This window comes from Mus caroli, unplaced genomic scaffold (assembly GCF_978045245.1).
Source record: "Mus caroli unplaced genomic scaffold, Mus_caroli_1 scaffold_1, whole genome shotgun sequence".
Taxonomy (NCBI): Eukaryota; Metazoa; Chordata; class Mammalia; order Rodentia; family Muridae; genus Mus; species Mus caroli.
Genome location: NW_028227256.1, coordinates 103,184,995 through 103,209,666, shown reverse-complemented (window position 1 = coordinate 103,209,666; position 24,672 = coordinate 103,184,995). Strand labels below are relative to the sequence as shown.

At 39.7% G+C, this 24,672-nt stretch overlaps 1 protein-coding gene across 1 annotated transcript in view; it reads right to left on the bottom strand.

Moving 5' to 3' along the window:
* The window catches only part of Phlpp1 (PH domain and leucine rich repeat protein phosphatase 1), a 216,375-nt gene that overhangs the window by 39,721 nt on the left and 151,982 nt on the right, over window positions 1-24,672 (bottom strand). Inside the window, exons 5-10 of the mRNA XM_021161069.3 lie at window positions 20,184-20,330; window positions 19,385-19,615; window positions 15,379-15,581; window positions 14,124-14,184; window positions 11,554-11,649; window positions 8,113-8,268 (exon numbers count right to left, since the gene is read on the bottom strand). Coding sequence (XP_021016728.1) covers window positions 8,113-8,268; window positions 11,554-11,649; window positions 14,124-14,184; window positions 15,379-15,581; window positions 19,385-19,615; window positions 20,184-20,330 — 894 coding nt within the window. The remainder of the gene's footprint in view (window positions 1-8,112; window positions 8,269-11,553; window positions 11,650-14,123; window positions 14,185-15,378; window positions 15,582-19,384; window positions 19,616-20,183; window positions 20,331-24,672) is intronic.

Genomic DNA, 24,672 nt, shown 5'->3' with positions numbered 1-24,672 from the left:
CGAACTTACGTCAACACTATGGAGAAGGTCTAAGGACTCAGACAATAAAGGCTTTAAATTAACACACAAAACAACACATAGTTAACAAGCTGTTGAACACAACAGTTAATTTTAATGGCTTAAATTAGTTCACACTGATATAGTACTGAAGATACATCTTCAGATTGAATCCTAGGTGCAGCAATTATCCCGTTGCATTCCTCACAAGGGCCAGCACAGCACTCTGGCTTCTCTACTCATGTATTCTTCTTCACCTCTCACTAGTCTGACTGATACCCTTGAAGGTTCCAGATAATCATTTTGCAGAATGTTACTCCATATGTGTTACTCCATGGTTTACACAGAAGAATAATATCACATAAAATTGAGGTGGCCTCCTAGGCTCATATATTTGAATACTTGGTCCTTGTTTTGTGGAACTGTTTGGGAAAGATTAGGACACATGGTCTTGTTGGAGGAGATGTGCTACTGGGGGTAAACTTTGATGTTTCAAAGCCTACACCACTCCAAGTTAGCTCTCCCTCACTCTCTTTCTGCCTTGTGCTTGTATAAGCTCTCAGCCATTGCTGGAGTACCATGCCTGTTTGTCTGCTGCCATGTTTTCTACCATGATGGTCATGGAATCACCCTTTGAAACGTTGAAATCCCATCAAGTGCTTTCTTCTAAATTGCCTTGGTCATGATGTCTTAGCATAGTCATAGAAAAGTGAGCAAGACAAGGATGTTACTCCATACTCTTCGTTTGTGGTCTCTAGGATACAGGTATGGGATGCAGCTACATAGGAGTTGCTACATGGTTCCTTGGTAGAATAAGGACATGAAGAGTGTCGCTCTGTGTGGGTTGCTTCATGGTCTCTCATCATGAAAGTGAGGTTGTGTATTTTTGGCAGAGACCAAAGGTTGCACCATTCTCAGTGTACCATATTAGAAGGAACACAAGGTCAATGCCATACTATAGTCAACATTAACTCAGATTACTTGGTATTATTAATTATAACCTCTTACACTTCCATTTTCCACAACCTGGTAGTTATTACATTTACAGAGAAATCAGTTAAGACACATATCTTAAGCCAATATCCTATTTCTTATCATACATTCTCTTTAAATTTTATTTATTTATCCATTCTTATGTATATTGGTGGTTTCTGTTCACAGTTTCCTACCATGTAGAATCAGGAAACATCTGGCAGGTGTTAGCTCTCTTCTTTGACCATGTGGGTCTCAGGAATCACTTGGTACATCATCCTGAGCATCAAAGTGCCTTCACCAGCCAAGCCCAACTTGTTGGCTCTTGCTTAGTATCTTTTAACAATTTTCTTCAATGATAGCCAAAATTTGTGTGACTCTTTCTACTTATGCTATTTGGAATTAAACTGTAAGGAGAATTCCTATTTACTCAGTTTTTTACTTTCTGCAAATGAAGACTGCAGGCATTTATCTTATGCTCCTAGGAATAACGCATTACTCTCATTTTGCATTTACTCCTAGATCTGTCCCAGAGACAGCATGCTTCCTGACTTACTTTTGAGTTCATCTTGTGTTTTGTCAGCTCTATAGTTAAAATCAGTCCTGGTTTACTTCTGTAAATTTCAGACTGTTTTGGTGTTTTCTTCATATAATTTTTGAACATTTCTTTATTTCTAAGCATCCAATCTTTCTTGATGATATTTTATATGGGGAGTTGTAATCAACATACTGACGTATACTGTCTATTGCTTATACATATAAAGCTCCTTGATATGAATTTTATATCCTGTTACCCTACCTAACCGAAATGCTTAAGAGTGGGTTATTTATTAGCGACTCTAGAGTTTTCTGGTATGCTACTATATTTTATGCAAACAAAACTCAGCTCTTTATTACTACTTCTATGCCTGTAATTAATTCTTGTACAATTTCATGGCTAATATATCTAATGTAACATTGAATAGTAATAGAAATAATGGGCACCCTAGTCCCATTACCAGCCCTAACAAAAACACCCCAGGGGCTCCTAAAAAGTGGCTTTTAGGGGGCTGAAGCTATCCCAGCAACCACATGGTGGCTCATAACCATATACAATGTTATTTGATGCTCTCTTCTGGTATGCAGGTATACATGCACTCATACATAAACAAATAAATCTTAAATTAAAAATGACTTTTAGAATTATGGTGTGTATATATAGGGTAATGAAGTATCCTTATGGTTTCCCACTTAAAAAGTGGCTTCACAATTATGGTGTGTATATGAGGGTAATAAAGTATCACTCAATGTGTATCTTTCCATTGAAACATTTTGGCTTATAATTCATAGTTCACAAATAGATAAATAACATTTTACTCACCAACCTATTACCTAAGGGACATGGGTAATTTTACTTGTGAGGAGACTTAAGTTCAACCATATGCAATGATGTGTGTGTGTGCATGTGTGTTTGATGTTTTGTCTCAGCTATTATAATATTACATGCAAACACACAATTTTCTTCTATAAGATTTTTTTAAAAAGGAAACTGGGTTTGTTCCAACAGTTACCTTCTACTATACATTGTTAGTAAATGGCTCCCAGATCCTAACAATGGTGTATGTGTGCTGTGCAAATAAAAGCAAGAGGTTAATGCTGAACTGGATGCTTTCCTCAGTCACTTTACACCTTAGCTTTTGAGACAGGGCCTCTCACTGAACCAAGAGCTCATTCATCCAGCTAAAGTCATTGTCTGACAAGCTATAGGAATCTTGCTGTTTGCTTCCCAGCAACTGGGCTACAGGCATAAGCCACCACTCCTGGCTTTCTGCCCCAGGGGTTGGCCATCTGCAGGTCTCCATGCTTGAATGGCAAGGTGCTTTACCAATTGAGTCATTTCTCCAACTAGCCCTTTGGATTTTTATGTGATCATTTACTGTCTGGCTTATTGATTTTCTACTGTAAAATTTTCAATGTGCTGACAAAAATACTCTTTGGAGTACAATTTTAAGTACTACTTCGGTGAATGTTTTGTATCATTGCTCTTCAAGGACTTACACATAAAGCCACTCTTCTATGATCCCTCTTCCATTCACATTAACTTACCTCTAACTTTTAAGTTCTTCTTTATAGCATTTTTAGTTTTCATATCTAAGTTTTTGTTTATTCTTAAAGAGAACTTGTCCTGCTATAAAAAGCTTAGGTCATACTTTGATCAATTTTGAAAATGTTGCTCCATTATTACTTTGCATTAATACTTTTGGGGTCTGGTGACTATCTAAATATGTGTCCCTTTAAATCCCTTTAACCAACCTTTTAATATAGCTCTGAAATGCTTAATTTTTCAGAATCTAAATCTAGTAGATCTGAGAGTTGATACAGAGTGTCCTGGGCCCCAACTCAGTAGTTCTTGTCAAATATACTTATATGTCAGAAAAAAATCTGCCCCACTCCTTTTTCTGCTCTGCAGGCTCTCAATATGCAAATTCTGCTCCTTCTGGGTGTGTTTCTCACACTCTTTCATCTCTAACCTTTTATTTCTTCATTTCACTTTTACTTCTCTGCCTGTCTTTAATGCCTGTTTCTGAACTTTTATTTGAAAGTATTACCCTTTATCCACCTGGTAATATGCTGCTCATTTATAAAATCACTATTATTGCTTGCCATTTTAGGAATTCAATGACCTCTCTTCCCATTTGTCCATTTTTGTTCTTAACTTCCCAATATTTTTCATTTTAATATTCCCGAATGCTCACAGATAATTTAATTCAGCTTGGAATGTTGCCTTACATTTTTGTCTTCAGGATAACATAGAGGAGGATGTGTATTTTTTGTTTTTTTTCTTAGGCACTGTTACTATGGATACGTTCATCGTTTCCCTGTTGATTTTCATGGCATCTGGATATTTATGGGAGTATTTAAGGGATTTTTAAATTATGTGCATATGTGTGTAGGCTTGTTGCACCTGAGTACAGTGCCTGTGGAGGCCAGAAGGCATCAGGCCTCTCAGAGATGGAGTTATAGGCAACTGTGAGAAGCAGAACCTGGATGCTGGGAAACAAACTTAGGTCCTCTGTAGGAGTAGTGGGTCCTCCTAACCACGGAGCAACCTCTCTATCCTGTCTATGGGATTCTAAGTCATTGGGACCATGTGCTATCCTAAGAAGTTTTGTTTGGATTGAAAACAGATGGATGCTGTGCCCTCCGGTGTTCTGTTCATAGAACATTCCTTTACACACCTTCCCTCAGCACTGTACTCACTTTACCGCAGCAGCCCATGCTGCCAGTTCCCTCTGCTGTCCTGCAGAGTGTCTCCTGTGCTGGGTTACTATGCAGCCTGACAGTCAGTGGGTGGAAGGGCATTTGAGGCTGCTTGCTGAAACCTGATGTTTGCTTCTCTTTTTGTTTAGGCTTTACCTCTTTTTGAGTTAAGATTGGAGAGTCTGTCACTTGGAGGCAGCTAAAAGAGCAATGTTCCCCATACATCTGCTCTAGGTCAGCAGCTCACAACATGCACGTGCTTCCATTACCCAGCGGGCTCTCAGAGGAGCAGCACCTTGTCTTTAGCCCTCAGTTACTCTTGATGAGTGAGTCAGGAGTAGATGCAGAATCTAACTGCAAGGGTTCTGTCTAGTGTGGAATTCACAGCTGTGCACACCTCCCATCCTAATGTATTCTTGTGGTTTCCTAAGAACAGATGACCCCTGTAAGCACCAGCAGCAAATCAAATGGCCCACCTCATCTGCTGTGAAGGTTCTAGAGAGTGGGTGACAAAGGCCACCAGCGCATCCTGCAGAGCAGACAGCAGTCTTGATGATCCTCTCTAGACACTATACATAGCCACTCTTACGTACATTTAGAACACTTGATTAAAGCCTTCTGGATCATCCCTGCTAACCCCATATTACTTATCAGAATATGATTCTTCTGAAAATCACAGAGTTGGCTATCGTCTAAAGTGCACCCACGCCCTTTCTTTCCCCAGGATGGAGGGAAATCTTGGACATTTTCTGTGTAGTAGTCTAAATCTCATCAGCTGATTCTCTGTTTTAGCACACTGGCCAACTGATTTTGATGCTAATACCCCCAAAGAGCTATCATGTACAAGTATCTGAAAAAACATAAGAGATAAAGTATATGCCCTATCCTAAGGAAACTCAATTTCTGTGGATAAAAAACTCAATTTTTGTAGGAATCTGTCAGCAGAACCTCCCATGGTCACCTTGAGCTTTCAGTGTTTGGTAGACCTTACACATTAGAATTACGATGTTGGCCTTGTTAAACAGGCTGATTCCAGCTCTCTTTCTCTAACATCTAAGTCTGAAGAATGGAGATAAAAGCCAGGAATCTGCAAGTTCTCTAGAGGCTTCTGAAGACATACTTTTAGAAACACTTTTAATCTACCACATCTCTCAAAACATCACAACTTCAAAGATAGCTCACAGCTTTTCAAAATGCCAGAAATATCTGCCTTTGCCAAAAGGCACCAGTTGTCATGGTCAATTGATCACTCTCCTCTGATTTTCTGTTCTCTTTTAGCTCCTTTGATATTTAGAAATATTCTTTCTGAGTCACTCAAGCTTATGGTTTATGGTGTGACTAATACTCTAGGGATAGTTAATGAGCACAAGAAAAATACCATGAGCCTTATTGGCACATGGATGTCCCCAGCCCATCTCCCACCTCTGAGCATCCCTCTGCTACTCCAACCAGGTATAAAAATAGATCTGGGCCCCATGAGTACTGGGATCTGTACAACTTTCATTTAAAAGCATCCATTGCAACTTTCCTTTGACAGCATCTGTTCCAGCTTTCTTAGTTGGACTAACTCCATCAAGAGAAGCTATCTGGCCATCAAATGTGCATGAGGATGCTAGGTGGACAGGGAATCACTCACTGCCAAGATTCCAAGAAAGAACAGAAGGATAGAAGTACCTCTGGCTGTGACTCATCCACTCTGGCGATCCATGGGAAATTACCTAGCCTTCCTCCGACCATCTGCTGGTGACAATATGTATCTGAAACTCCTTTGGTGTTTCCATCATGAGAACTCTCAGCAAAGATATTCAGCAAGATGAAGATTATTATTTACCAGTTTACCCAATAGAACCAAATTCTGCCTTCTCTCAAGATGCAAAAATCAAAGTCAATTTTTTTTTTTTTTTTTTTTTGAGACAGGGTTTTCTCTGTGTAGCCCTGGCTGTCCTGGAACTCACTCTGTAGGCCAGGCTGGCCTCGAACTCAGAATCTGCCTGCCTCTGCTTTCCAAGTGCTGGGATTAAAGGTGTGCACCATCACTGCCTGGCCATCAAAGTCAATTTCTTAACAATATATGGTCCATCAATTTCACATCCATCTACAACTTTGAGTTACGAGCTTATATTTATTTTAAAATACATATTTATTTTAATTGTCATAAGTGAACATATATTAATATTTATAGCGTGAAATTTTAATTCAAGTATAGAGTATGAACTAAAACTCAAAAACTGAACAGAAAAAAACCTCAAAAGTGAACAGAAAACTTAAATTCATAACCTGGTGATCAAGTCATAAGAATACTAATAAGATGTACCCCCAGCTACAGGGGAGGCATGGAGACTTTCCTGGATGTCACCTAATTGAAGGTAGATTCCCTTCTCTGGATACCAAAAAACTTGCTGCTAACAGGGAAAGCAGATCAACTCATGCTATTGATCAGTTATAAAACCTAACCTAAAGCTGGAAACAGTTTACTATCACAAAAAGTATTTTGTGATAACTATTGCTAAGATTTGAATTACAGAGCAAGCTGAAAGTAATTCAGGTGGTAATACCTGTAGTTACCTGTTAAACACAAATAGTAAATTCATTTCATCATACGCAATTAAGTGTTCTTCCTCATACCAATATGCCAGGCTGTTCCTGTTTTCTCATCTGTCTTTCCTACCTCTTAAATCTAACTTCTATTATGTTCACTGTACAGTATTGTTTACAAGCTGTGCATTAGAGTTGAAGCAACTTGGTACATCTACAGTCAGTGATTTTCAATGTCCTACAGCATAAAGCACAGTGGCTGAACCATCGACTAAAACAAATCACAACTGAAACCAGGCACAAGAAGTCTATGTCAAGGCTGCTTCCTGGAAAGCCCCAATCCTCACTTGAGTGTTTTCCCTGACAGCCAGGGCTTCAGTTTACAGTGCTTGCAGACCTCTACTGCTGACATGATGCAGACCCACTTTTCTCCCTCCTCACAGCAGCTGCCAAGATTTACAACCTGCCTACTCTCTGGGTTTTCTCTCAACCTCCAATTATTTAAATGTTTACTGAATTTCAAAAAGAAATTACAATTTCACTTAATATTTAAATTAATCCCTCATGTCAAATCAACTTCTTTAAATTCTTAGATACAAGTTATTTAGGAAAACTGATCAAAATTTAATTTACTAAAATTTGACTGGAAGCTGGGGAAGTAGCTCAGTGGTAAAATGTTTGTCTATAACCCAAGATACATCAGGCCCTGGGTTCAATTTCTAGCACCTTCAAAAACTAAAGTTAAATTTTCAATTACTGGGAACAGCCAGCCACCCACTGTGGGTGGCACCATTCCCTGGGTAGATTCCTGGATTGTGTAAGAGTAGAGGATTGTGTATGAGTTGAACATTAACATGAGCACATTAATTCACTATTCTCAGCACTCGACTATGCATGTGATATGACCAGCAGTTTCAAGTTCCTGCTGCCTCAACTTCCCAAACAATAAAGGGATTGTGTCTTGGAATTGTGAGGCAATTAAACCCTTTCTTCCTTACATTTCTTTTGTTAGGGTTCTTTACCATGGCAACAGAAAATAAAATGACAATCAGATAATTAAGCTAAGACTTAAAAGGCCTGCACAATTCATGTCTAAGGAGCAGTGTAAGAGTTCACATCTCATTCCCATGATGCATATTTAACCACAGTACAAAATACCTTACTGTAAAGTACAGTGAAATTAGATATAAGATATGCTGCTTTCTCCATTCCATACAAAATGGTAGAAAGGTGGCTAGTTAGGCCATGTACTCACACACCTAGGAGAGAGAGAAGTTCCTACCAATGAGCTCAGATCATAGGTGATGAACTTGTTAGTGATAGCCCTGTGCACAGGCTGAGGTGACACTGAGACAGGGAACACTTTACCTGTCAGCCTTCATGAGGAGGTTTGGTGGGAGCTCAGCGATCTGGTTGTGCTGGACATCTAAGACCTCCACAGAGGTTCTCTCCAGCCTTTCAGGAAGCCTTGCCAACCGGTTGTGTCCTGCTAGCAATTTCCGGAGACTACTATTACAAAACAGGCTGTATGAAAATGGACAAAAGGAGAAGGCAACTATTTATATAAAGCTAATTTAGGATGAGGATTAAAACAGAGAAAGACAAGCAACTATCATTCCACATATTATATATTTCAGTGCAAGCCAACAAGTTCATTTTAACTTTTTATTAGACGTATTTATTTTAGTTAATGTATACAAGTTTTCTCCCTGCATGTATGTATGTATACCACATGGGTGCCTGGTGCCTGTGGCTGTCTGAAGAGGGTATCTAATTTCCTAAAACCAGAGTTATGGATGGTTGTGAACCACTGTGTGAGTGCTGGTAACTGAACTCGGTCTTATGTAGGAGCTGCCAGGGCTCCAAACTGCTGAGGTCTATCTCTCCAGCTTTAGCAGGTTTATTTTAATATAGGCTTGGAGCTACTTGTATTTCAGTACTTTCTATATTTGTTTCATAGAAAGAGACACAGAGAGCTTTGTCTAACCTTGTAAAGAAGGTGAGCTTTACAAGGCTGTATGCTTCTCTGAGACCCACAGGCTAATGTCCTGTCTAAACACTTCTGAGCAATCTTTTCAGAGAAGATAAACAGTAAACAAACACTTCAGAGCATGAAGCTTTCATAAATATAACTGAGAAAACGTTACATTTTACTTCATTTGTACTTATAATTTAGTCTTCCCCTTTTCTCTCCCCATTGTCTGTAAGATTAAGAGATGCATAGTTTTATCCTACAGAGAACAGAATGGGTGGGTTCAATTAACTGCAGTATTAGTCTATCAAATGCTAACTAGATTCAGGTCGATCCTTGTGGATATTATCTACACATTAAAATATTACTTCTCTATTAACATATTCTCATTAATAAATAACTGGTTTTGTTAAGCTTATCATATGCCTTCCTTAGAGACACAAAGTTTAAATATCAAATCAATTCTAATGAATCACTTTTACATGAATGCTATACCACCAACTGGATCACCTAAAATCTACAGATAAGAACAGAGAGGGAGGAAGCAATAGGTATTGGTTTTGTTCTGCATTAAAAAATATAAAACACTGAATTCTATGATAATATAACATTTGGCATTTGTTTTGAATAAGCATTTGTTTAGATCACCAAAAAGCCTATACTGGTGCAGAACCAAAGATTAGCTTTGGGAAATGCTAAAAAATAGTCTTAGCTAAAATACTATCCTTTTGTACTAAAGTGAAAGCACATTTAGTCACAGATGTGCTGCTCGTTAGACTGAGGAATAACAGGAGTGAAACACAACACAGAGGACAAAGGTAAAATTTTCCAATGATTTTCTTTCCTATCTGTGACCAATCTTTTTTCCGTGTTCCTCTTCTAAAAGCACTGGGCATAGGCTGTGTCTATCTGTCTCTAGTGATGACTACTGCATGGGCGTTAATTAAATGCCCAATTAACTAATACTCTGGGCCAGAAAACATTTTTAAATGGATAAGACATATGGGTATTATGATGGCTGAAGAACAAAAAGAAATTAATCGTGTCACTGACTGAAATATAACCTGGGTGCATTTTATTACAACATAGCAAGAGCTAAGTACGCCACTGTAAACTCTCTTGGTGCAACATTAAAAAATAAAATGAGACAATTCTTATTGTATGACTATATCTAAAATGCTTTTAGTACTATTATTACTAATATTTCACTTTCAGTATCTCTCTATCTTTAGTTCTCCATTAGAACTAGGTATATCTCAGATGCTGTGTGTGTGTGTGTGTGGACATGTACACAGATGACAGAAGTCAGCACTGGCTATCTTCTTCAATCATTCTTTATTTTTTGAGTTAGGGTCTCTTACTGAAACAGACTACCAACTGACTAAAACTGACTGGCCATTGAACCACAGGGCCCTGCCTGTGATAGATTCCCAGTGCTAGGGTTAGATACATGCAACCACAGCTGGTTTTTTTTATGTGGGCACTGAGAATCCAAACCCAGGTCCTTATTTTTGTGTGATAGGCACTTCAGTGATAGAACCTTCCTTCTAGACCCTTCTCATACTTTTAAGAGTCAACTAAAAGGAGACTTTAGTAAAGATCAAATAAAGGTTATTACTATCATATTTACATTGACATTTTTGATTCTACATTGATAGAAACAACTTTTCTCTGTCCTATGATTGGCTAAAAATGTTGAAATAACTGAACTTTAAATTTTGGCAGCAACTGACCATCAACTAAGCTTAATTACTACTTGAAATTAACAATGAGTGCTGTGGTCAGAAGAGCCCCACTTCAAATGGCAGGTCTCCCATGTTAGCATAGGAGCACTGGGGTGAACACTACATTCATCACAGAAGAAATTCTTCATGACAGAAGTCTGGGAAAGACTTCCCCCTTTTGTTTACTAACTGGCTGGTCACAATTATTCTCCTGGAAGAGTTTTATCTTTTTCTATGGATGCTGCAAATCATCACATAGCAGCTTTAAAATCTTGTTAATAAAGCACAGATCATGATGTCCTGGGGAGGTGGCAGTGGGTAGAACTCTCACTGTGGGGCCTGGCAACTGGCATTTAGATCCCCACAGCATGTAAAGGACAAAAACGGTGGCATTCGTGTAGGAAGTCCTTGTGCTTCCATGGGTAAAATAAGGTCTCCAAAAGTGCAAGGGCCAGCTAGCCTGATATACCAGCAGCATGTACAAAAGACCTGACTGAGGCCTGAACCCCTCCCCCAGGCAGTCCTCCGGCCTCCACTTGTGCACGAGTACACATTCACACCCCTCAACACTGTAAGAAATACCAATTATGAAAATAGGTAAATGTTAATGGAGAGAAAGAAAGCAAAACTTGTAGATTTCCTGCTCCAATTTTGAATTCAAAGAGAAAAAGATAATGAAGCTTTCAGTTTCAAGGTTTAGTGATCTAACAATATCTACCTGCCTAATATCCCACCACGAACAAAATTATATCCTTGGGAAAACAAAAATTGTCTAGGGTAAGGTAGACATGCTGTCAAGAGACAGAAGTAGAGATTCTGAAAGAATTAAGATCCCAGAGGTAAACTATTTATATTGTTTGCTAAGTGTCTTAACATTTATTCTGGTTTATTTATAATTTTCCAATCAACACCACTGCCTGGTACAGATTTGCAATGTCAACCTGAAAAGTCTCCATCCTATGATGATACATGAATAAAAAGCAATGAATACATTTTAAAATTCAGAGTCTCTTGGAGTTCAAAACAATATGCTAATAAGATAAAAACTAAATCAGCGTAGTATTACTGATCATCTATAATTTTGTATCCTTTCATTTGATCTGAATTGCTTACCGGGCAGGAAGTTCACATATTTGATTATGGCCAATATCCAAAACTTCTAACTTCCGGCTTTCACATACCCACTCAGGCACACTTTCTAGGCAGTTTCTAAAGATAAGAACATAAACATTAATATTTAAAAAATTAAATCTGGCCTTAAATATGTAGTTTAATTTTTTCTTTAATGTATATGTGTCTGTTTCTATGTACACATTCATGCAGGTACACACTGGGGCCAGAAGAGGGCAGAGGATGCCCTGGAGCTGGAGCTATAGGCAGGAGTGAGTCACTGGTGTAGGTGCTGGGAGTGAACTACAGTTCTCTGCAAGAACACTTCACTACATACTCTGCACTACTGGCCAGCTCTCCAGCCCCTCAAATGTACTACTTTCTTCTTCTTCTTCTTCTTCTTCTTCTTCTTCTTCTTCTTCTTCTTCTTCTTCTTCTTCTTCTTCTTCTTCTTCTTCTTCTTTCTTCTTTCTTCTTTCTTCTTTCTTCTTTCTTCTTCTTTTTCTATTAGATATTTTCTTTATTTACATTTCAGATGTACTTTCAGATGTACTTTCAGATGTACTTCTAAGCTCAAAACAATTACAGAAAAATAAAACTTTAAGAGAAATGCCAAACTACAATGAGCCAGGTCAAAGGATATATGCATTTACTGTATTTTAAAACCAAGATGAATTATTATAATAGAGAAAAAATAAAAGCCAACACAGATATACCATCTGCATCATTTTTAACATCTAAAAACCTTCTACCTCTCAGATGTTAAAAAGTCTTTTGAGACCACTGCAGATTCAGAAAGAGGACTACCATTGGGAAAATACACAGTGATTCAGTTAACAAAAGCGATCAACTAACAAATTTTTATTTTCCAATGTACATTTTATAATTGGCATTAAGATATATAAATAATCCCCAAATCTACATGTCCACAAAAATGCAGCTATGGGAAAGGAGAGTGACACAATGTATGGCCAGGTATGTTGTAGAATTAATTATCTGATGTGGTTACTTGGGCATGTTTTGCTCTAAAAGTTGTTTTATTTAATAATAGTTGACTTCTGAAAACAGATTAACAAGAGAGGGAAATGGAAAAAAGTCCTTTATTGATGTAACTGTAGCATATCAATATTAAAAGTATAAATGGTAAAACTGTATAGAACTCTGTGCTGAAGAGCTCTAAGGTCCCTACTTAGAGGTCCCTACTTAGACTTTTCTTGGCACCCTAGGAAGTACTGCACATAAATACTGTACATGAGGAAGATCCAGACATGAGGTTTACAAAGGAAGATGAACAATAGTCAGGGTTCTGACCTCGGGATTTCAATCGGTGCCATTTGCCTATTACATTCAGGAAGTTAAATGGAAATAGGTGCACTCTATAAACAGCTCTCTGAAATAAATCTATACAAGGTATTTATATGTACCTATGTGTACAATCCTGTTTTCATTTAAGAATTGAAAAGTTATATCCAGGGTTGGTAAGAGGGAGGTGGGACAAAACAACAAAAGCAACAATAACAACAAACCCAAACAATAACAACAAAAACAAAACCCAAAGAACTTAAGGAATGTCTAAACTTAAGTTAAATAAAACTGTAGAAATTTTTTTAGGAACTTCATTAAACAATTCAATGTAAACTTTATGTCTACATTATAATAAGTTACAATTGGAATAATTCTTACAATAGTTAAAAACTGAAAAGGTGCTTATCATTAAAATAGCTAAATGTGTGTACTTTTACAATGAAAAGTAAACTTGTGTACCTTACAACTCACAGTGCCAGTGGGATCCAAAAGGATGATGACTCAAAAACACTGCAGCTCACACCCTCACATGTCTTAAGAGCTGGCATCTTGCCGGGCGTGGTGGGGCACGCCTTTAATCCCAGCACTCAGGAGGCAGAGGCAGGCGGATTTCTGAGTTCGAGGCCAGCCTGGTCTACAAAGTGAGTTCCAGGACAGCCAGGGCTACACAGAGAAACCCTGTCTCGAAAAACCAAAAAAAAAAGAGCTGGCATCTTCAGAGTCCCAGAGCCCCATGTGTTCTGAAATTTTGGGTATTTCCTTAAATTGAGTTTCAATTTTAGTGTATTAAAATTAGTGAAGTTTCACTTGTATAAATGCATGCTGTAGTCACAGTCATGCCTTTATGTCATCGGGAGAGAAAATCTATCTTTATTTTTAGGCACAGCAATAGATAGGAACCATTGCAAAAGTAAAGCTACTTAAAAGTCCGAGGGTCTGCCTACCTAAAACAAGCTAAGAGCCCAGCAACTTCCAGAGGTCTTGGCAGGTCTATGTGGACAAACTGACAAAGAATCTCAGAGAAAAACACAAGGCGCAGTTAATATACATAAGAGTGACTGGACCTCATGCCACCTTAGTCTCCAATCTTCTAGGCTCAATCTAAGGTCTAAATTGATTCTAGAGCTGGGGGCTCTTTCCTCAGTGGTAGGGGTTTGCTAAGCTTGGATGAGGCACTGAGTTTCCTTCAAAGTCTATTAAAAGATCTTAGGCACAGGTTTGGGTTTGGATAGAAGAGGCAACATTTATAAGGGATGCTGTCTTCTTACCTTGAGACATCCATGTAAGAGAGATAATTTGGAACTGGGTAGACATCAAGTTGAACAAGTTCTAGGAGGGAAAACACAAATACATTACTGCTATTCACATGACTCTGCATGTAGAACAGCACTGTTCTTTTGCTCTCCTCTAGTTTAGGAAGTACAGTGCATTTTCTTCTTAACTTTACACCTGCAGGAGAGCAGAGACATCTTCTATGCAATTGTAAGACATTCATTCTCTGTTCCTATTAGTTTATGTGGCTTCTTGGTGTTATGTGTGCTATACTGTACCTCAAAGGTCACTCAAACGATCCTTGTTTTTGGGTACCTCATAACTGAAGCAGTATACTGGAGAGTCATAAATGAGTTCTGCTAATCAAATCCCCAAGTCTTCTGATTTATGAATGTGACACCACTGTTAGCTAGAGCTCTGTTCCTTGGGCACAGTGGTTTCTGAAAGTCCTGCTCTCTGAATTCATAACTTCACCCCTTATCTAGTTGCCCACTCTAGTTCTAACTAACTGTGAGAGGCTTACAGAAGAACTTTCTGTACCAGCTCTCTTCACCTCCCACTTACAGCCTGGGTGCAGGCTCCCTCAGCTCACATGAAGTCCGTCTTAGAAGCCTGGACAGGTGCTGTTGTGCATTCTTTTGCACTCTCTCTTCAGTGTGTCTTGCCTAGTGCACTCTCTCATGTTACATCTGAAAGCATCATGATCACATGCCCTCTCTTCCTACGGATCTCGCCTACATCCTTATGAATTATTATACTGTGTTCAGAGTTTCACTATCGGGCTCCACACCATAGTTCCATGATTAATAAATGACCACCAAACAGGCAGTCTTATTAAATAGCTAACAATCTTGCTACTATGATATTCTAGTGGGCACTTAGTTCAGGTTTATCTCCAAGTAATCCCACTGTCAATAAAACAAGAAAATGCAGGTTTGGAATGGAGCCTACAGTGGATTTTGTTCCCACCCTCCATCCAGTATTTAATCAAGTAGCCCGTGGAACATTTTACTTTGCCCCTTACTTTAAGCAGAAGACACAAATGACCAGTGGGAACATTTTAACATGATATAAAAAAACAAGATAGAACAATAAAATTTTCCCTTCTGAGTTGAATAAATACTAAGCCAACATTCTTCTTTTATGCCTTATATCTGGAAAGGATTTGACATTTATTTTAGAGATGAGGAAAGATGAGTGCAGGGATGATGGTGCTGGGTGACAGACCAGCTGGTGTAGCATGCTACTTACCATTAGAAGAAGCATAGAGTGCCTTTAGGAAATAGCCACAAACGTTCAATGTCACCAGCTGATTCCTCTCACAGTGCAGAACTTCTATGTTGTTGAAGATCATAGCATCTAGATCACCAAGCTTATTGTCTCGCAGGTCAAGCTGAGTGACATGTTGCACAAAGTCCACCTCGTCTGCCATAAGCTTTCTGAGTATGTTCAGTCTTAAGGAGAAAGGATACAAATATAAGCTATGTAACTACAATACTAATCCAGATAGTGTGCAGTGATGAAGCAGGACTCACGTCTTAGTGAATCAGAGTCCCCATGCATCTGGCCTTGTTTAACTGGCAACATTCACTAGTTATTTTCAGCTACAATTTTAAGAGGTCTGAGTCTTTATGATATTTCGAAACACAATTTAGGCCATAAAGACTGAAGAGGAAAAAGTATATTGACTTTATTTAATTCACTTCAAGAGAAGAAAAAATATCTACTTAATGCACTGCCTTCCAAAAAACAAGGTTGAGAAAGTATAGACACCATACTGGAAAGAATACCAGAAACAGGCCCAGAACCACCTAAGCCACTGCAACTTCCGAAAGGAAGCCAGTGTACATGGGCAATCACAAAGAACAAAGTCAAGGACGATGACTTCAAGCCACATACTGAACAGGAGCACCAAGATGGAATAGAGGTGCAGGGATGCTTGATTCTCAGGCTCAGGGATGGCAGGCAAACTTATCTCCATACATGGAACACTAGTCAAAGAGCAAAGGACAGAAGACAGTGAGCACTGGCATCCAGAAGTCATTGAGAAATCATAAAATGAAAGGCATCAATGGGAAACAACAATTTAGAATAGATGGAAACATAGCAAAGAATCTTTTGCCCTGACAACTAGTTGGTTAACTGAATGAAGCAGTTATAGCTGAGGTGCAAGAGATCAGTGGATCAATATGAGGAAGATATGAAACAATACAGCAAATATAAATTTAGTTTCCACTTTAAGAAAATAGATGATAATGTCATCTGTTGGTACCAAGGTAGGCCACACCTCCTTTGGAAAGAAACAACATCTCTCTCCCGAGTTGAGAAGGCACTGAGCTTGTGCACTGGATCAGGAGCACTGGTATTATGGATGGAGTCTGAGACTTCTCTGCTATGTATCTGAACTATTAAGTGACATGTAATAGAGCCACTGACTGGAACATAATGGTGAGTGACAGCTCTACACAAGGATTTGTCAACAGCAAGAGCAGCACATGATGTCTTCAAATGTCCCTAAAGGGATGTTTTTGGTTTCCTTGTTCTGGGTTGTAAGATTCACAAATTGGCTTTAACCCAGAACTTTTCCTATTTCCAAATGTTCACTAGACCATCAGAACATGCACAATTACTAAAACACATGCCTTATCATTGAGAGAACAGGACAGAAAGAATTTAAAGACTGTTTCATGTTCTCTACCACATCACACTTTGAAACACCATAATAGCATTATCATCTTCATTTCAAGCAGCAAGCCACTTGTAAGTCACTCTATGGGTGGTAACATGACAAGAAGTGGTGTTTTAATGGGAACTGTTACACAAAGCCTAGAAAGGAAAGGAAAGGAAAGGAAAGGAAAGGAAAGGAAAGGAAAGGAAAGGAAAGGAAAGGAAAGGAAAGGAAAGGAAAGGAAAGGAAAGGAAAGGAAAGGAAAGGAAAGGAAAGGTGATACTCCTTTGTGTGGAAGAACAGCCTGAAGAATTACCTTCCAGCTCCAGGTTGAGAACCTTGAGCAGCAGTTGCCTAACTAGCATCTGTGATATGAGAAAAGCATCCTTCTTATTCTGCCATGAAAGAAATCTCTGCATTACAGTTCTGTGTACATTGTGAAGGGCTGAGGTCATGGAGATGCCTTTCTATCGAACAGTAACATGAAGTGCTGTGCAGTGTTCCATAGGAGAGCTCAGTGCTTTGAGAGAACCCAACAAAGCAGAAGCTATTGAAAAGGAAACTCCTTATCTGAATCCCGAGGATGTAGAAAGAAGAGAAAAGCAAGCCACAGGAAGTGGTACTGTGGCATTCGAACCACAGGCAGGAACGTTGAGACTTTCACGCATGTTACAGTAGTAACATGGCTGGCTATGCTCAAGTACTGCTCAGTTAAAAGTATCAATCAAGGGCTTTATCTACTAAATGCTAACACAGGATCGAGGATAAATAAGAGTACTACTTAACAGGCCACGCCAAGGGGCTTTCTTTATAAGTTACCACAGTACACACCAGCACACAGCACACCTGCCTATAGCAGGTGACTTGCTATGCACATCTCATACTCCAGGTGTTTTTCTGTAATCACTCTGTCATACATAAAGTGCTTGAATACAGTACTGATATCCAATTACTACACATTTCTAAAATATGAGTTTCTACCTCACTGTGAAAAGTAGCAAAGAAATGGCTCCCCAGCCTGTGCTGGAGGATACATGTGAGACAGAGACAGCCTCAATTGCACAGGTTCTGTATGTTAGGGACTGAAAGCAGACAACAGTTAGGAAAACTCTGGCTGTGCTTCACTGGTAGGGGAGAGTATATAAGTAAGGGAAAGCAAGGATACATTTTCGAGCTGGCAGTTGAAGGGAAGCCGTTTCTCAAGAAGACAAAGAGCTAAGGAAAGATGGAGGAATGATTAAAGTCATGATGATCAAGAAGGTGAAGCTGTGAGTACATACTACCCAAGGTAAAATACACAGAGAGAAGCCCACTAAGAGAGAAAACTGGGACCAGTTATGTCAGGGGCTGGGCAATTAGTGCTACAGAAGAGGACATTTGATTAAAGAATGTCAATGTTGGGGAACAAATAAAAGAAAAGATGATGGTTTAAGTAGGATATAAGATTTCTTCAGGAAGGAAATGCAATGAAATCACCTCTTTGCAGTTGGGCATGGTAGCCCCTCCCTTTAATCTCAGCACTGGGAAGGCAGAGGCAGGCAGGTCACTGTGAGCTTGCAGACACTTTTGTCTACAAAGAGAGGAATGGGATTATGAAATGTGGGAGGGGGACTGGACGAGGGGGCAACAGCTAGAACAGAAATAAAGTACTTTTTTAAAAAAAGCATCTCCTTGGGAGCATAGAGATGGCTCATTGTTAAAAGCACTTATTTGCCTTTGAGGACTGAAATTTGGTTCCTAGTACCCACATGGCAGCTCACCATTGTCCATTACTCCAGTTCTAGTGGACTTGACACCCTCTTCTGATATCAGTGGGCACTAGGCATGCCCACGGTATATACATGTATTCAGGCAAAGCACCCACATGTATAAAAATAAAATAAAATAAATTAAATCTTTAAGGGAATAAATACAAAAACCAGATCCTCCTTGCATAATGTTTCTCTGTGATTGAAAATCAATGGGACCTTACCTACTCAAGAATAACAACTAAGCCAGAAGATTCTTGTTGGGTTTTAATGTGGTCTCTGCTTTTATAAGGGATCAAAGTTGAGAGGGGCAGCTAAATTTGAACCTGACAGGAGATTATAGAATTTATATTTTTGTGAAGAATGAGAAGCTAAGCTCAGAGTCACCTGAACGAATATAGGAGAAACTTAAACCAATTTAACTTAATGGGTACATTAAATTAAGGAAGTCAAGAGAGAAAAGAAAAGAAACAAAACAAAAACAAACCACCAACAACAAAACAAGAGATGCTCTGCAGTATCACATGGCTCAGGTAAGGCTAAGAAAGACTAAGAACAATGTCCACTGTGTGCTTGATGACTTCCAGTTCATATAAACAGTTTTGTACTCCAGTGTTTCTACAGATTCATGCAAATTCAAACTGGGTTCAAGCTTACAAAACCAAGGTGAGACAGAGTCAGTCAGCAGTGGGATTCCTTTCAAAGCAAGCTTCAGGGAAGACCAAACCTCATAATTAGTCATTTCTTCCCTCTGGTACTAGTACTACCCAGACTATTTGGCTAACTCACCCCATGATACAGCCAGTCACTCAAGCAGGATCTACTTCTGAAAAGGGGTTACCTTAGGTCCACATGTTTAATATGAGGCATTCTTCTTAAGGCCTGTAGTCTGAGGGTCTCCATACAGTTCCCAGCCATACACAGCTTCTCCACAGCAGTCAGCTTCTCCAATACCTCTGGAATGTCAGTGAATTCATTAAAGGAAAGACCCAGATAGCTGAGCTGGTGCATGCTCTCCAGTTCAGCAGGAAGGGACTGGAGAAAATTTCCATCCAGCAGAAACGTCTGCAAACTAAGAAGAAGACATTACAATTATACAGAAAAGTATACAGTTTTGAACTTCACTATCAACACTCAAGTTCATGAAGATCATATCACTGTAATGCTACAAAATGCATAAAGACAAGGCAGAGGGTAGCAATGGGCGGGGGAGGGGAGATCACAAATAGGGACCTTAAGCTTCTATTCAAATGGGAATTACTACCGATCTCCTCAACTTGCAAAAGCATACATGGGGAAATATGCTAACTGCAATACAAACCAGCCCCACTATGCATTTCTCCCTTTTTTTCTTAACATTAATATCTAAGACTTAAAATTCAGTAACTCAGAAAATGAAAAAGTAATCCTTTTGTTTAGAAATACTCATTCATAAAGAACTTCAGTTTAATTGTTACAACTCTGACACTCTAAACTCTTAACATGTGAACTCTACATAGACCACACAGTGCCTATGTGCTAGGACTACTTACTGCTAGGACTACGGCCAACACTTCCTTGGCAAACATAACATATTAATTAATATGATGTACAAGTTCCACAGCTTTCTACAGAGAGCCCTAGTGGTTTAAAGTACTCACTTCTGCATATCTCCAACAGCTGCTGGGATTTCTCGCAGGGCATTGCAAGATACATTCAGCTCTGCTAGGGTTGGAATACTGCAGACTGCTGACGGAAAGGCTCCTAGGTGGTTATTGGAAAGGTTAAGGCTCTTCAATTTGGTGAACCTATCACAATAAAAGAGAGAGAAGAAACAAATGTCACAAATGCATAGCATAGCCTTGAGGATAATCCTGCTCAGCTCCCTGGGCAGACTGAGACCTCAAGGCTTAGGGAGTAGCAAAGCCAGACAGGAAGTCTGAGTCCAAGGCCAGTGTTTTACCAAAAAGGTAAAAGCATTCAGAAAAATTTGTTGTAAAATCAGCTTGACTGAGGAGTAAGTTCTACTGGACAACTTTTTTATGTAAATGGTTTTGTGAAGGAGCCCGAGAGCAAGCAAATCTGGGAAACAAGTCCAAAATTTGTGCCTCTCACCTTCAACCTCAAGTCAGTAGAACAAACTATTAAAGCCAGTTTCCTGGATGCCCCAGGCTCTGTAGTGCCAGGGTTAGGAACCAGTTCCCATCCTCATCATCCTCAGCACAGCACTTGCTGCTGCTGCCCACACACCTTTCTCCAAGATCTCTTCTCAGTTCATTCCCATGATGTTTTCTTCACTGTACCCCTTGCTAACTCACCCTCTCTAGTCCTCTTCCTCCTTATAGGCATCTCTATTTCTTCTCCCCCTTCAGACCCACACTCACGGCCAGTATGCTCTTCGTTTGATTCTTGCTCTACACTCATCTTCCTTGGAAATCTCACTGCTCAGTCCCATCACAACCTGACCTTCCTGAGCCATCCTACTGTTTCTATCAATGCAAATCGAAACAACCCTGAAATTCCACCTCACCCCAGCCAGAATGGCTAACATCAAAAAATCAGGTGACAGCAGATGCTGGCGAGGATGTGGAGAAAGAGAAACACTCTTCCATTGTTGGTGGGATTGCAAGCTTGTACAACCACTCTGGAAATCAGTCTGGCGGTTCCTCAGAAAATTGGACATAGTACTACCGGAGGATCCAGCAATACCTCTCCTGGGCATATATCCAGATGTCCCAACCAGTAAGAAGGACACATGCTCCACTATGTTCATAGCAGCCTTATTTATAATAGCCAGAAGCTGGAAAGAATCCAGATGCCCCTCAACAGAGGAATGGATACAGAAAATGTGGTACATTTACACAATGGAGTACTACTCAGCTATTAAAAAGAATGAATTTATGAAATTCTTGGGCAAATGGATGGACCTGGTGGGCATCATCCTGAGTGAGTTAACACAATCACAAAGGAACTCACACAATATGTACTCACTGATAAGTGGATATTAGCCCAAAACTTAGGATACCCAAGATATAAGATATAGTTTGCTAAACACATGAAACGCAAGAAGAATGAAGACTGAAGTGTGGACACTATGCCCCTCCTTAGAATTGGGAACAGAGCACCCATGGAAGGAGTTACAGAGACAAAGTTTGGAGCTGTGATGAAAGGATGGACCATCTAGAGACTGCCATATCCAGAGATCCATCCCATGATCAGCATCCAAATGCTGACACCATTGCATTCACTAGCAAGATTTTGCTGAAAGGACCCAGATATAGCTGTCTCTTGTGAGACTATGCCAGGGCCTGGCAAACACAGAAGTGGATGCTCACAGTCAGCTAGTGAATGGATCACAGGGCCCCCAATGGAGGAGCTGGAGAAAGTACCGAAGGAGCTGAAGGGATCCGCAACCCTATGGGTGGAACAACATTATGAACTAACCAGTACCCGGAGCTCTTGACTCTAGCTGCATATGTATCAAAAGATGGCGTAGTCGGCCATCACTGGAAAGAGAGGCCCATTGGACATGCAAACTTTATATGCCCCAGTACAGGGGAACGCCAGGGCCAAAAATATGGGAATGGGTGGGTAGGGAAGTAGGGGGGAGGGTATGGGGGACTTTTGGGATATCATTGGAAATGTAATTGAGGAAAAGATGTAATAAAAAAAAAAAAGAGCTCAAACCTGAAATAGGATCAATGTCCTTCAAAGTGTGAGTACAGGAGAAAGCATCCGATTTCAAAAGTAAGCTTCCAGCCAGGCATGGTGGCACACGCCTTTAATCCCAGCACTTGGAAGGCAGAGGCAGGAACTCAGAGGATTTCTGAGTTCGAGGCCAGCCTGGTCTACAGAGTGAGTTCCAGGACAGCCAAGGCTACACAGAGAAACAATGTCTTGAACAACCAAAAAAAAAAAAAAAAAAGTAAGCTTCCTCCAAACACCAAATCTACTGGCACATAGATCCTGGGTGTCCTAATCTCTGTAGCTTGTTAATCACCCACTGTAAGGTATTATAGTAGCATAGTCAGGACAGACTGAGATAGTAGGCATTGTCCTAATTTCAGGTAGTTATTTTAAAAACAAATCAAGAACAGGACTTTGAAGTTATTTTATTTCCCAAACTCACAGATAAAATGGCTATAAAAAAGTTGTGTCACTACTAGATACATTCAGTCTACCACTTTTCAACACATCACAGTTAAGAAACCAATATAAGGCACATGTCTTTAATCCCAGCACTCGGGAGGGAGAGACAGGTGGATCTCTATAAGTTTGAGGCAGCCTGGTCTACAGAGGGAGTTCCAGGACATATGAGTTACATAAGAGAAACCCTGTCTTGAAAAATTAAAAAATAATTCAATATAATTCTATCATTATATAATATAAAAACTATTAGTCAAAATTCTTAGCTATGAGTCAAAGAATGTATTGTAGGAAAAAAAATTACTACCCTTTCATTTTCTTCTACCAAGAGCAGCAACATCAGCAATGGGGATGCTATTTCAAATACCTTATATATTTATATAAAAACAATTCCAGAATAGTGTTTCCAAACTAAGAAAAAATATGAAGACTGACTTTACTTTCCAAAGCAAGCTGTCTACTTCAGAAAAAGAACAGTAGCCTGTGTCCATTGGGCCCACAACGGAGCTCAGAAGGGGGAATGTATCAAATTAGCATGCACACAGAGCCTAATAAACAATTATTTTAATCATTAGAGTGATGTTGCATGATATAGTGTTACAGTTCTACACTGAGCAGACAGCAACAGGCACTGTAGGATTTTACACCATGTGAGTCACTCCAAAAATCCAAGGCACAGTTTTGCTTTTCAGTACTGGCATAGGAAAGTCTGGGCACTCTATAGAATCAAAATTTTCAGAGACTAGACTACTAACTATGGTTTGGTACAGGTAACCCTTGAAGTCTCTTTCAAATTGGGTACCGTAAAAGACCCATGTATAACAAAGTACACTTTAGCTTGTTAGGAATGGGGCCTCACATGGCAGGTGCAGAGTGATGTCAGGTTGATGGCAGTTCCTGATTTGCACCCCTTTCTCTATTAATATCACAAAAGCACTAAAGTGGGACAGGAGATGTCCAAAGTCTAAAACATCTACAGTGCCATGCATTAGTGCCTGTTATTAATCCTTACCTGTTCCTTTCTGCAGCTTCAGAGACATACCAACAAACTGCTGAAAGGAAAAGCTACCTTTAAAACTGGGGTTGGGAGATCAGGGCAGTCAGTACTTCTGTCCTTTCCCCTTAAATCCAGGCAACAACACAGCATGCAAATGTATTACTGTCTGTGCTGGTTAGTTTTTTTTTGTGTGTGTGTGTGTGGGGGGGGGTTATTTATTTATTTATTTATTTTGCCATATACAGGGCCTTCACAGTCTATACCAGGCCCTCAGTATTTGTTTTTTTAATTAGGTATTTTCTTCATTTACATTTCCAATGCTACTCCAAAAGTCCCCCAGCCCCCCACCCACTCCCCTACCCACCCACTCCCACTTCTTGGCCCTGGCATTCTGAGGCTATAAAGTTTGCAAGACCAAGGGGCCTCTCTTCCCAATGATGGCCGACTAGGCCAACTTCTGATACATATGCAGCTAGAGACATAAGCTCAGGGGGTACTGGTTAGTTCATATTGTTGTTCCCCCTATAGGGTTGCAGATCCCTTTAGCTCCTTGGGTACTTTCTCTAGCTCCTCCATTGGGGGCCCTGTGTTCCATCCAATAGATGACTGTGAGCATCCACTTCTGTGTTTGCCAGGCCCCAGCATACCTCACAAGAGACTGCTATATCAGGGTCCTTCAGCAAAATCTTGCTAGTGTATGCAATGGTGTCAGCATTTGGGGGCTGATTATGGGATGGATCCCCAGGTATGGCAGTCTCTAGATGGTCCATCCTTTCCTCTCAGCTCCAAACTTTGTCTCTGTAACTCCTTCCATGGGTGTTTTGTTCCCAATTCTAAGAAGGGGCAAAGTGTCCACACTTTGGTCTTCGTTCTTCTTGAGTTTCATGTGCTTTGCAAATTGTATCTTGTATCTGGGTGTTCTAAGTTTCTGGGCTAATATCCACTTAGCAGTGAGTACATATCATGTGAGTTCTTTTGTGATTGTGTTACCTCACTCAGGATGATGC